This window comes from Acinonyx jubatus, chromosome E1 (assembly GCF_027475565.1).
Source record: "Acinonyx jubatus isolate Ajub_Pintada_27869175 chromosome E1, VMU_Ajub_asm_v1.0, whole genome shotgun sequence".
Taxonomy (NCBI): domain Eukaryota; kingdom Metazoa; phylum Chordata; class Mammalia; order Carnivora; family Felidae; genus Acinonyx; species Acinonyx jubatus.
In genome coordinates this window covers 7,869,103-7,882,870 of record NC_069397.1, presented here as the reverse complement: position 1 = coordinate 7,882,870, position 13,768 = coordinate 7,869,103, and the positions used below count along the sequence as shown (strand labels likewise).

The 13,768-nt window shown below is 53.4% G+C and overlaps 1 protein-coding gene across 1 annotated transcript in view; it reads right to left on the bottom strand.

Moving 5' to 3' along the window:
* Positions 1–512: 512 nt before the first annotated feature.
* LOC113595910 (heparan sulfate glucosamine 3-O-sulfotransferase 3B1) overlaps positions 513–13,768 on the bottom strand; it is a 38,959-nt gene continuing 25,703 nt past the window's right edge. Inside the window, exon 2 of the mRNA XM_027047260.2 lies at positions 513–4,581. Coding sequence (XP_026903061.2) covers positions 3,963–4,581 — 619 coding nt within the window. The 3' untranslated portion in view covers positions 513–3,962. The remainder of the gene's footprint in view (positions 4,582–13,768) is intronic.

Sequence of the window (13,768 nt, the reverse complement as noted above, 5' to 3'; positions counted from 1 at the left end):
TGTGTCCCGTGGAAAGAAACAGGAAGTCTCCGGCTATGGGCCAAAGATAGACAACTGCAGTGAGGATACTCTGTGCACATGGGAAGGGAATGCTACCTCTATCCAGATCACCCAGCCACCAAAGCTCTGCTTCACCGTACCTGCAGCGTGACACAGGTCCCTCCACATGGTGGCTTCCAGGTTGCCACCCTGGCTGGAGCCTGATGCAGTCAGAAACAGCAGCACACAGCAGCCCTGGTGTGCTTGGAGGGCCACGTACGCTCCTCCCGGGGGGGGGGGGGGTGGCTGGGGTCTCCCTGCTGATCTCGTAGCCTTGAGAGTCATTTACAAAGAACCTGCCTCATATATTTGTAGATTAGTTGGATTTTGAAGTCTGCCAATCAACCTACCCTCAGAATGCCTGTGTGTGTGTGTGTGTGTGTGCGCGCGCGCGCATCTGATTGGTTATTCAACAAACCAGCACAGCCCCCGTCCCTCCGCAACACGCCGTAAGACATAAAAGTACCCACAAGTTGGTAAAATATATTTTATTCGTCCATACAAAGAAATAGTATGAATTACCAGATTTTCATTTTCCTAGAAACCTCTTTTCTCTGTGTAAAATTAATCTGTGTTATACATAGGACAAAATACTTGATTTAGTTGTGGTTTTTTTTTGTTTTTGTACATATTGGCTATTCTAACATCCAGGTTATAGAAGACACGCCGCCAGAATTTGCACAGTATTTCAGATTCCTGGGCTGAATGAACTCCGTCATAAATTAAGGTTACAAAAGCGAAAAAAAAAATCTAACCACACCTTTAAGTTTAAGGGACCATCCTTCTCGAGAATAACGAAAAAAAAAATGACACGGACATGTCCGTGTTTGAGACCCACACTTAAGTATCTCTAGTTTATCGGAGCCTTCTGTTTTCCTTTCTTACGTAAATAAATATCCTGGCAGGATCTGAAACTTTCTCCAAAAGTCTAAACTGTCACTCGAAATAACTTCCAAAGAGAATCCTATGAAAAAGATAATTTCTCTTCCTCCATCATCCAAATATTTCTTAGGCAGCCAATATACCTAAATACCTTTCCAGGTACGACCTACCAAGTTACCAGACTACGATACAAACACCTCCAAGCGAGCACGGATTTCTGGGACAGTAAAAAACCTCCCATTTTATTTTTATCTTTTTTGCTTTTAATAAAGAAGACAAAACCGAGAGGGGTCAAGTACCCCACTGAATAGCAGAGCTTTAAACTGGAAGAAACCCAAAACGTGCTGAGACAAAAGGCCGAAACGTGAAATGGGTGTTTGTCTTCTAACAGCTAAAAAACTTGAGTCGGTGGCCTTGGAGATTGCTAGAACAGGAAGAAACTCAAGGCTGAATTTTATGTGTTTGTGTTGCTTAACTCCTATAGGAGGAAGGCATGGGGGTTCGGGCTCTACAATAACTATCACACGATGAGGTGTAACCTGGGGGCAGATGTCGCATCTGGATCCGTCAGGAATTACGAGCCATCAGACCTCTATGAAGAGATGCGCAGGAAGTTTGATTCATTTGTCTGCTCTAGAAAAACGTGCTCTAGTCCGTCATTGCTAATTAGCGCCATCTGTTTGGATTCAAGGATTTGACCCAGAATAGAATCTTGACTCGCTTCAGGGCTCATGACTCAATGACCCTCCCCTCCTTCTATCTGAAAACTTCCTGTTTCTGTTTTAAGGCAGGGAATAAACAACTTCATCCAAATTGCCCAGCCTGGAGAGACGGTGGGGACCCGAAGGCAGACTGCTTTGTCGCAAGCCCTCCTCCGAACCTTTCTGCAACTCTGCATCACGAGCCCTGTCGGGGCTCGCATTTGGCCAGAGTATGGCCAGGGCAGGGTGAGGCGGAGGGGGTGGACACTGGCTTTTACTTGAAACGATACTCTGTTACTGAAAAGCAGCATCGGTGGTTTTATTGCCAGTGAGCTTTCGGACTAGAAAACCACACGACCCATCAGCACCCTTCTGGACCAATCGGCACCCTTCTGCAGACGTCTTGATGCCAAAGCAGCAAGAAGGGAGAAAGACCCACGCCAGGGTTAGGGTGTTCCCCTAAATGCAGGTGCTAAGCTACCTGGGAGAGGCAGTGACAACAGAGCTTTGAAACGAACAGAACATCTGAGGATCGCACGGAGCACCCCCCGGCCCATCGTCCTACACAGACCTCCCCTGACCCACGATCGCTTTGCTGCTAAGGGCGAGCTGGGCGCACCCGGGCTGAAACTTGTGGGCAAACACAAACCAGACATCACCTAATGACCAGTGACATCCTGACCGATTGCTAAAGAGGGACCATCTCTCTCCTTTCATACAAGTGTTCGTACTCTGTCGGGCAAGTTATCCCGCAACGACACACGAAAGCAACTTCGTGACCATCACGCCCCGACCATTCTGACGAGACGCGTTACCTTCCCGCATGTGCCCCGGCGAAAGCAGAACTCAAAACCCTCTGATGGCAGAAGCAGTTGTGGTTCGGAAAACAGGATACGGGGAGTATGTTCGTTACGTGACATTGCTATAGGGTTACCCAACTGCCACAGGCTAAGTCCTCAAAAATGATCTCCAACTGCTCACTCGGCAGAGAGGTACCGGGGGGGAGGGGAATATTCGGTCATCAGCAGCAACAACGCTGGAAACCTTCTGCCGGGACCTAGCTCAAACAAGGGGACATCTTCACAACTGGCAGGTGTGAGTGTCTCCAGGCAACACGGGGTCAGCTTTCCCAGCCTGTCTTTACAAGAGCCACTCTTCGTTCTTGCAGTCTGGCCGTCGGCTGCAGACTGTGTTGTCAATCTGGGATGAGCCAGGGATTCCGAGGAGGAGAGTTCCAGACATCAAGCGAGGGGGCCAGGACTCACTTCTGCTGGCCGCCTTTCTGGTGGGGGTTTGTCTTTTCTCCCCTCGGAGGTTGTCTACTCCCAGTCTACTGGGATGTGCCCAACTGGGGCTGGCTGTGCACCTAGCAGCACCTTGGCGGACTCTGATGGGGTGGGATGCACTTGACCCCTTTGGACCCGTGCGGTCTGTGCCAGGAGATTCTGCTAGCCTAGGGGATTTCTTTGGTGTGTCAAAGCAGAATTGTCTGGCCTGGAGAACGGGGCATGGCGTATGCGTGCAAATCAGAGGTCGTCTTTATTTCTAAAGCAGCATCCCAGCATCACACACACACACACACACACACACACACACACACACACACACGGGGCCTGGGAAGGAGGAGCTACCGTCTGCATACGATTCGAGCTGCTTAATGAACCAGGGACTGGGGCAGAAGACGACACAGGCCATCTTTCAAAACCCCACGCCCAAGTAAACGTTTGGACCCTGGCACGAAGGACTCCCCAGAAAGGAGGCGGGCGTCCCCGCAAAGGCAGGGATGTCCCCCACGAGCTGAGCAGACTTGGGGGAAAAGCCTCAGCGCTGTGGTTTGGCGTCCACGTCCTCGGAAATGTCAACACAGGGGCGAGGAAGCTGCCACGGGAGACGTGACCCTCTGGGGGGAGGAGGGGGGTGTCGCGTTCCTGCGAGGTGTGCAGGCAGGGACAGAAATGGGAGCCGCACTAGGAAACCCAAGACACAAGGAGACGGAGAGCGAATTCAGCCAGCGATCGGAGGCTGCGTACCCGTAACGACAAAAATCTCAAGTTGTGCTTTTCTTCTTTTTAAATAGAAATGGGGGGAGGGGGGCACACGGAAGCACCATCAACTGTGAGGAAAAGAACCCATGAGACGCTTTGGAATGTGAACAGATTACGAAACTAAACCCTCTGAAGAGTGTGGCTAGGCAGCTTAGTGAATTAATTGCTTACGAATTAAAAATAAATTATTATAAAATAGATTTCTGTACATTTTACATACATATAATCTCTGTCAACATAGAAGCCAAGTAGGAAAGTCACATCGCGCGGCGGGGCGGGGGGGGGGGGGGTCCCGTCAGTCCCAGCCGAAGTCCTGGCCGGTCATCTGGTAGAACTTCAAGTTGAAGGGCCGGTAGAACTCGCGCAGCAGGCGCACCACCTCGCGGTCGATCTCCGGGTGGGTCCTGCCCTTGGTCTTGCCCAGGCAGTGGGGCTTGCTGCTGCCCTCGGCCTTCTTGAGGCAGGGGAAGCCCTTGGTCTTGTTGAAGTAGAAGTGCTTGTCGGTGATGATCCTCTTGAGGCCCAGGAAGTCCTGCACGCGGCCCAGCTCGCCGGCCGGGTCGCTGATGAGCCGCTCCCCGCTCACGAAGAGCATCTGGCCGATGGGAAAGTGGCGCAGCCAGTGCTCCAGGTGCTTGGCGTAGATGCCGATCTGGATGGCGCTCCACGACGTGTCGATGAGGCCCGTCGTGCGGTTCTTGAACGTCAGGCTCTCGAAGGTGGGGATGTCGGGCCGCTTGGACAGCGTCTGCGTGTAGTCCGAGATGGCCCGGGTCACCGGGTCGCGCACCACCACGATGAGCTTGGTGTCCTTGGACATGGCCGAGATGCGCGCGGGCGCCTCGCGGGTCACGAAGTAGCTGGGCGTCTTCTCCATGGTGATCTGCCCGTCCAGGGTCCTCGGCATCAGGTCCCTGGGGAAAAGCAAGCAGAGCAAAGTCGGCTCAGGAGGGGACGCCTCTTGGGCCGCGCGTCTCGTCTCCGAAACGACACTTTCGATCCCGGCTTCCCCTTTGTTACCGGGAACGGCTGCGGAACCGCGAGAGAGCGCCAACAGCGGGTCGTCCCCGGGAGGTACCTTAACATCCCCACGGAGGCCAGATGCTGTCTCCGTGAAGTATGACAGCACCTTCCTCCGAGACGAAAAGAGGAAGGAAGAGAGGGGAGTCTCTCCCGATCTTGTCATGGGCACCACCCCTGACTCACTGTGCAGGCTGCCGAGCTTTCCGGACCGCCCCAAACATCAGGGGTCACAACACAAAGGCCCCTGGCCTCTGGGTATGTACCCTTCCTGACAACAGCACCTGGAGCCCCCAGAGACAGTGCTGTCCGGGAGTCCCCACCAGCCTGTCTTCGTGTGCTCACCAAGCCTGGGCACATGTGTGGCGGGAACCAGGAGGAAGAGGTCCCCCTGGCCCATCCAGGCCATACCTGCTTCAACGCGGCGACCACGGACAAAAACGCCTTCACGGCAAAAAGCACGCGGCAACCTAAAACCCAGGTGAAATCGGATGGAAGTATATAAACGGACGCAAACTTGCCAAGAGGAAATTCCCAAGACCCAGCTCTAGAAGCTTCCAAAGAATACTTTAGATTCCATTAAAAAAAGGGGGGGGGGGCTCGTAAGATCTCTATCACAGCCTTAATTTAAATAAAAGTATGCCGACAAAACTGTTAACAACCTATAAGAGATGCAGGCCATGATATTGGCACCAAAAAGCTGCTTTGGGGGCACCGGCGGAGGAGGGGGCCTCAGTGGGCTGAACATCCGGCTTTGGCTCAGGTCATGATCTCATGGTTCGTGGGTTTGAGCCCTGCGTCGGGCTCTGTGCTAATGGCTCAGAGCCTGGAGCCTGCTTCCGATTCTGTGTCTCCCTCTCTCTCTGTCCTTCCCCCCCCTCACACTCTTTCTCTCAAAAATAAATAAACATTAAGAAAATCTTTACAAAGGGACGCCTGGGTGGCTCAGTGGGTCGAGCATCCGACTTCGGCTCAGGTCTGATCTCATGGTTCGTGAGTCCAAGCCCCGCGTCGGGCTCTGTGCTGATGTCTCGGAGCCTGGAGCCTGCTTCGGATTCTTCTTTCTCCCTCTCTCTTTGCAACTCTCCCCCTCATGCTGTCTCTCTCTCTCTCTCTCTCTCTCTCTCTCAAAAATAAACATTAAAAAAGAAAAAAAGCTGTTTTGTGGTGGCAGTTAGCTTTACAAATAACAGTAACCGATGATGGAAGGTTGTGACTTACATGCTCCCTGGCCTGAAGCATTCCACCACGTGACATGGGGAACAGTGGTACTTCGTTCAGCGTGTCTGTAGGAGGTTAGTAAAGCCAGAGCAGTTTAAACAGTTAAGGGACGTGGGCTCAGACATCAGATGGCCTGGGTTCAAATCCCAGCTTTCAGCGTGTATGCTGTGCCACCTTGAGTAACTGTCTTACCTTCTCTGGGCTTCTCTTACTCATCTGTAAGAATGAAGGTGACAGTACCTACTTCATGGAAGCTGGAAGAGGAGTAAGACCATTAATGATCATAACATGCTCTGAACACGCTTAACATATGTAATTAATACATACTAACTGCTGCTCCTACGAGAGGATTATTTCCAGTATTACTGTGTTCAGCCCGCAGTTTACAGCACATGGTGGGACAAAATTGAGTACATGTGTGCACATCAAAAGGAAAGGAGATGTGTGAACTAACTGGAGACTCAGTTTTGGTCCCGGATGCACAATCTTCCATTAGCCATGGGATAGAGATTTCTACGTGGGCCCGGGAATTTTACAGAAGGCAATTCCCACATCATTTCTGACCAAATATTCACCTCCCAGGAGGACATCCTAAACCTCCAGCTTCAAGCCACCCCTCATCTACTGAGAGCACAGCTCCTCTTACTAATAAGCACATTTACGGAAACGACAGAAAGTTCTATCGCACGAGCCAGAAAGGGCCACATGCTGGGAGAGCTCCTTCTTCAAAAACAAGTTCGGGGGAAGGAGGTCGTCCCCAAGGAAGGCTGCTTCACAGCCCTGGAGCCATCCCTGGCTTGCGCTAAGGCTGGATTGACCCACTTTGCCTATTAACCACTTAGGTGAACGTGGCAGTGTCATGGGGCTAATGGGATGGAGGAAAAAAGAGTCCTGGCTCTCAGTCTGTTCTGTGTTTCACTCAAAAGCAGGTGGAGTCTAGGGGCACCTGGGTGGCTCGGTCGGTTGAGCGACCAACTTCGGCTCAGGTCACGATCTCGTGGTTGGGGAGTTTGAGCCCCGCATAGGGCTCCTTGCCGTCAGTAGAGAGCCTGGAGCCTGCTTCGGATCCTCTGTCCCCCTCTCTCTCTGCCCCGGGTATTAAGTCACTGGCAACTGGACATCTGGACATTCTTTAAGAGTAAAAGTGCCTCCATCACGACGGAAAGAAGGCCAACCACCACAGCTCTTCGTATTCTTGAGAGGGGGAGCCTCGAGGGACGGGGCGGGGGAGGGATGGAGGATCTGAAGCAGGCTTTGTGCTGTCAGCATAGAGCCCGATGTGGGGCTTGAACCCATGAACTGTGAGATCACGACCTGAGCTGAAGTCAGCGGCTTAACCGACTAAGCCACCCAGGCACCTCCTCCCAACCCCACCTCCGTGTCCTTAAAGAAAGGGTCTGGCAGCAACCGAAATGGCTCACTGAGCCACGGGAGTAAGACACCACAGAACAGAGCTAGAAACCGGGAGAGCCTCACTATCCCCAAGTCCAAAGGCAAAACCTCCTTGGCCACAAAGAAAGATTCCTTGAACGGCGGACGGATTTCCTGAGCTTGACCGCCTGGGGGTCACCCAAGCCATTCTGGCTGCCACCAGCTCCAAGGGGATCCCTCTCTCCCCAGAATGGTCTGCAGTCTGCACATATGTGGCAAAGAGCACACAAGGGGCCCCCAGGACTTTCTTTGATCCTGCAAATGACAGCCAGCGGACTCGTGCTGTGACAGACTGTTCAGCCCCTGCCCACTGGAGCCTGTGGGCTCCTCCCCCCTTGCTTCGTGGCTGATGGTGGAGTACACAAGTGGGTTCTCCCTCATCTCCGCACATGCCTCCTGAGTCCCTTCCACAGGCTTCTGGGGGCGGTCCTCCATGGTGGGCCCTGTGCTCAAGACAGAGCCCACCAGCTCCCAGCACAGCCCCGTGGGTTCACTGGGTGGGGAACACGGCTTGAGGACCGTGTGGGAAAATCCCTGGCACCGAACCTTCCGGCAGCTTCCAGGCAAGTCCCCCCCCCCCCCCCACCGCCCCTAACCCCAGGTCCTGGAACGAAGCCTTTTCCATTCTTTTCCTGGGGCTCCCTCCTTCCCCCCTCCCTTCCCCGGCCAGGCTTCCCGTCCGGTACCCAAAACCTCCAAGAAGAAACGAGGAGACGACGACATGGCCAAGGGCAAGCCCCTCCCCCGCGCATGGGCCCTGCGTGCCCCTCCCAGTGGCCCCAGCAGGACAAGCCAGCCTCAGGCCAGGGGGGAGGTTTGCAGCTTAATTGAGCGGCTCGTTATGCAAGCCAGTTTCTCAAACTGATCATCACAGCTAATAATTATATAGTGCTTGTGAGCCTGCAGAGAAACTCTCGCGTGCATTATCTGATTTAATCCTCACGACGCGCCTCTGGGGGCGGGGGGTCCTGCGATCCCCAGTTCACCAATGAAGAAACACGCCGAAGGAGAGAGGGTGGCTCCCCTGGACACAGGTCACCGACCTGCAGGTGGGCGGTGGGGGCCCAGTCACCCCTCCGAGGCTCCTTCCCCTTCCCAACCTCCTGTTTCTTCTCAATCTGATGAGGAGCACACAGGGCCACACACACGTCCCCTCTCTTTAAATAGATACCTGCCTCCCCTCCCCCCCTCCTAGATTAGGATCTTAATAATAGGTATTTCAGTGCTAGAATCAGAGGGCTGTGATCGTAACTGTTCAAATAGGAGTCAGATTTCAAAACAATAGACGTCTTAGGCCCACAATCTCCGGCGGTCAGCCGAGCCTGGGAATATTAGCGATTGTGGGAACAGATCTCCCCCTCCGGTGCCCGCCCCAGCCCCCTCTTCCACACGCGGCACGTGTCACCATCGGGCACTTGTGAAGTCCACAGGGCTGGACGGTGCCTTTGCTGCAAGTCCAAGGAAGACACGCTCACACGCACAAGAAATGCCCTTAGCAGAAGCCTAAGGGATCCCGACCAGGCAGATCCCCCAGGTCAGAGCAGAAAGGACCCCACTTCTTCAATGAACCCTCAGATGCCAAGGCAGCCGTGTCACTGCCATCAAAACCCAGCAATGATGAACACAGTGATCTTCTGGGAATATCGGTGACCCCCCCACCAAGAGCTGGGCCACAGAGCAGAATACCGGAGGCCCCAGGCGGGCTGGCTCTAATATGTTCCTCTAAAAGCAGACAATTAAAAACAAACCTTCAGGCCCAAAGGCGTAGGAAATTCGAATGAACCAGAGTTCTAAAAAGCCTGACAACAGTGATGTTCTCCAGCAGCCAACGTGGCCCTAATTTTCCTGCCCTGCGTCTCTTTCTCTCTCCTCGGGTGACGCCCCTGCTCCCGTGGTCCAGCAACTGAACTTACTGTTTGAACTGGCAAATTACACAACAATAAAAAGGACGATTATTCAAATGGGTGTAACCTTCTCTGCACAGCCTGGCAGAAGCCGGAGACATTTATGCAAAGCGGAGGGAAGCGAATGCCCTCCAGGGGGGGAGACAAAGCTGTGAGCCACAGTCAGCCGGGGAGGGCCAGTCTCCCGCTCAGACCTAAGAGACCCGGGGAAGAGACCAGGGAACATTCGGCCTGCCCCTTTCTCCTCCCCCTGCCGGGATGACGAGGGCCTCGCTCGGTTGCAGAAATACCCCCATGTTGTCCGAACTCCAACGAAGATTTTTTTTCAACATTTCTTCCAGGGGTTAAGCGGCCGACTTGGGCTCAGGTCAGAGCCTGGACCCTGCTTCAGATTCTGTCTCTCTCTCTCTCTCTCTCTCAAAAATAAATAAACATTGGGGTGCCTGGGTGGCTCAGTCGGTTAAGCGTCCGACTTCGGCTCAGGTCACGATCTCACGGTCCGGTCCGTGAGTTCGAGCCCCGCGTCGGGCTCTGTGCTGACAGCTCAGAGCCTGGAGCCTGCTTCGGATTCTGTGTCTCCCCCTCTCTCTGCCCCTCCCCCCAGCTCACGCCTGGTCTCTCTCTGTCAAAAATAAATAAAATAAACGTTAAAAAAAAAAGGTGAGGCAAGTAGAATGCCACCTGATAAACCCACACATACCAGCAGCTCCGCGCAAAGACAGGGGGATCTACAGAGATTAGGGGGAGAGGCGACACGAACAGACGGTGAGGGGCACAGGGGAAACTGTCTGCCCAAGCCCATGGGATGTACGCACCGAGAATGAACCCTACCGAAAACTGGAACTTGGGAGACTACGACGTGTGCAGGCAGGTTCATCAGTTGTAAGAAATGTCCCTCTCGGGTGGACGATGTGGATGGTGGGGGATGGTCCCGTGTGTGTGTGGCGGGGCGGGGGGGGGGGGGGGGTGGGGAGTGTCTAAGGGAAATCTCGGCACCTTCCCCTCAATTTTGCCACGAACCCGAAACTGGTCTCAAAAAATGAAATTTACTTGAAGCCGCAACGCGAACCCCAAAGGACCCTGAGGATCTCATCGGGCTTCAGCTTCTTTTCTGTAAGCTGTGGTTTCCTCCTTGGGGAATTCATGGGGTCTCACGCCCTCCCACCCCTAAGCCTAGGCCACCACCCTATGGGGACTTGTCGCCTTCTTGCCACAGTCCAGTCCGTCTACACTCACTCTCCCTCTGAGCTGAGGGCTCTTCCTGGGACGCAGGGAGCCCAGCTGCGTGGCCCGGTCCACTCTGGCCCCTCCACCACCACCCCCTTGCCCCAACCACCCAGGATAAAAAGAAAAACCGAGATTCTTAAGACATACGAGACAAGGTCTGAGAAACATGTCAAGCTTTCTGCCTTGAAAATATATGCAACCCCCCCCCCCACACACAAAGTCTTTATTTTATGGAAGGACACCTGGATCACTAGGAATGGGACTGCTCTGTCCCCTCATCTTGCAGAGTTGGGGCTGTCCAAGCCCCTCTACTCCCCAGGGGAGGAAGGGAAGGAGCCAGAGCCAGCTGGGGGCTTTACTTCAGGCTCAGTGCTAGCTAAATGCCTCAGTATCCCCACTGCGGGGAGGCCAACTTGACAGGACAGGAAGGGGGGGGTGGGCGGCAAGCTCAAAGCTGGAAGACAAGTCGCTGGCAGGTTGCGGGGAGGGGGTGTCTCCCCCAGGTTTCTTGGGCACTTGGTACCTTAGGCCACATTAAAGCATTTTCAGAGGGAAGGGAAAGAGGAGGTCCCTGGGTCATTACGGTCCTGGTCGCTGGACTTTGGTAACAAGTGTGGGCTAATCTCGTACCTTCTTCTGGGGGCCTCTCTTACCAACCCTAAGTATCCGGCACCCCCTTAAAAAACTACCCCCGCCCCCCCCCCCCCGTGTCTTTCCATCTCGTCACCTTGTAAGTTATAGCGCACCTCCAGGGTCAAACACACACAAGCTGCAGCCTATCAGCCTCCCCTTTCCTCTCCTACAGAAAGCCCAGGCACCCGTGGACAGGGAAGAAACTTCTAGAAACCCTGACTGTGGACAACGCTGGAGAGACCTTAACTCCCAACAGTGGGTCTTAACTCTGGGTAAGTTTCTTCTTTAAAGCCGCTTTCTAACCGCCCCCCCCCTCCACCAAACCCCGAGGGAGGCCGGAGGAAGGGTGGGCGGGAGATGCCTATCAGCTCTGGCCCCTCCTTATCTGGAACCTTCTTCCTTTCCTAGGGAGCCTCAAAGCCCACCCGTTCAAAGAGCCACATCTCCATAAATAATTATCTCCATTTGGGGGAGATGTTTGCATATCAAAGAACTCCTTTGGGAGGGTTTTAAAAATAATTTAAAATGAAATTGTAAATAGTCTGCTGTTCTCGGGGTCTCCCGGGTCCCCAAGCTGGATCACTAGGGCTGCCGGAAGTGATGTCATGACTCATTGCAAAGTTTACTGGGGCCTTTTCCCCCTTCCTTTTATTTTTATAATTTTTTTTTAAGGTAATGGGTAGAAAAGAAGAAAAGTAACAAAAGGCTGGACTCCCCCAGGCCTCCTCCTCCTGCAACCCTCCCCTCTCCTTTCTCCACCCCCAGCCCCCAACCCCCACTGCAAGGATTTGGCCTCCATTGTCCTAGAATTTCAATACTGCTCAGAAAATGAAAAGCCCCTGAATGCCATAAGGGGGTGGGGCGCAAAAGAGCATCTCGCTCCTTTGGGTCAACTCAAGATGCCTTTCTTTTTGGCAGAATCCTCTGTTATAGACGCTGCTTCACAAAGGCCTGAGTTCCTGTTCCTGGAAGGGGCTGGGGTGGGGGTGGTAAGTGGAGGGGGGGGAGGGAGAGAGGGTTTCAATTAGAAGCTAATAGGCTTTTGTGATGAGCTCTCTGGGGCACCGCTCCTGCGTTTATTGGACCTGTGTGCCGGGACCAATCCTGTGCAACCAGAGTAACGTGTCCCATTTCCCGGAAACACACACACACACACACACACACACACACACACACACACACACACACACTTTTTTTTTTTTTTAATCATTAGAAAGAAAAAGAGTTTTCAGGGAAGCGGACTTTTTAAGAAAGTTAATCCAGCCCTGCTGGTGGGGCGGAGAGGGACAGGGCAGAGGACCAAGCGTGGAGGAGGGGAGGGGGGGCACCTGACCCCCAAGTGAGCAAAGCCCGAGGTGACGCGGTCCAGCTCCTGCTTTGCAAGGCTTCCTGGGCGGCGACGGGGCCAGGGGCCAGGCGGTGGTCTCTGATCAGCGCTGGCTTGGGGGTCTGGCACAGGCTCCTGGGGCAGGGAAGCCTCAGCACTGCAGGGGGGGGGGAGGGGGATGGGGGGGAGACTTGCCTGGCAGCACAGGGCCCGCCTGGTGTGTGTCACAGGCTCCTGTAAATCGCTCCCAGCCTCATCCCGAGACAATCTGCCTTCCCTGTGCCCTTGGTAACTCGGTGCAAATGTTTGTAAACAGACCCCCGCCCAAGAGCTGCAGAAAACACCCAGCACTAGCTGTGGACACAAAGCGAAGGGCAAGCACTACCCCTTACCCGGGAAGCTGGGGGAGGGAACACACAGGGCAGGGGGGCAGGGGGAGGGAGCTTTCTAAGACTGTTAAAAAAAAAAAGCAGAGGCTACAGAGCACACGAGGCTGTGCGTTCTGGCTCCCGCTTTGGACAGGAAGGCACTCAAAGCTTTGGGCTCGGTTTCCCTCTGTATGCAAGTTAATGGGTTCGTCTAAAAGGATGTTCTTGGGCTCTCAGAATCTGAAAAATGACGCTGATCATCTCCATCTCTCCCCACCGCACCCCTCCTCCATTTCCTGTTCAGCCAGCAGTGGTCTGACCCAAGCTGGCAGGGGTGAAGTCGAACCCGGATGGAGAGATCTGTTTCTTTGACATACATCAACTACATCTCAGGGGCACCGGTATAGGCCAACAACACCTTGGGGTGGAATTCAGACAGAGGCCAATGTTCAACGGGCCCTGAATCTATGCACCCGCTTATTAAATAGCCTGGTGCCTGGTGGGGTGGAAAGAAAAGCAGGGTTCAGGGTCAGGCTGTGTGGCCTCCGGCAAAGTGCCTAACATCTTGGAGTTGCCTTTCCTCATCTGTAAAGGGGAAAGATTTGTCCTGCCTAATTTACAAGAAAATAATAATAATAATAATAATAATAATAATAATAAAACTGGATGTCATTTGCAGGTGAATAAAAGCTCTTAAAGCAGCACGACCCTACCCAAAGGTAAGGTGGAATGAACCCCACTCGTATCTCTTTATTATCTCCTCTGGCATGTGGCTGTAAATCCTAGGGGTATTTCTGCGGAAATACTGCTAAGGAAAAAGAAAATACTAAACTGGTTCTCAAATTCAAAGGCTCATGAAAAAACAAGCTATCTGAAGAAGTCTCAGCTTCCCTTAATTCTCCACTCGTGCTATGAAAGAGCTCATGATCGTACCTTCTTTCCTAGTCCCCTGGTAGGACATCAGAGACAA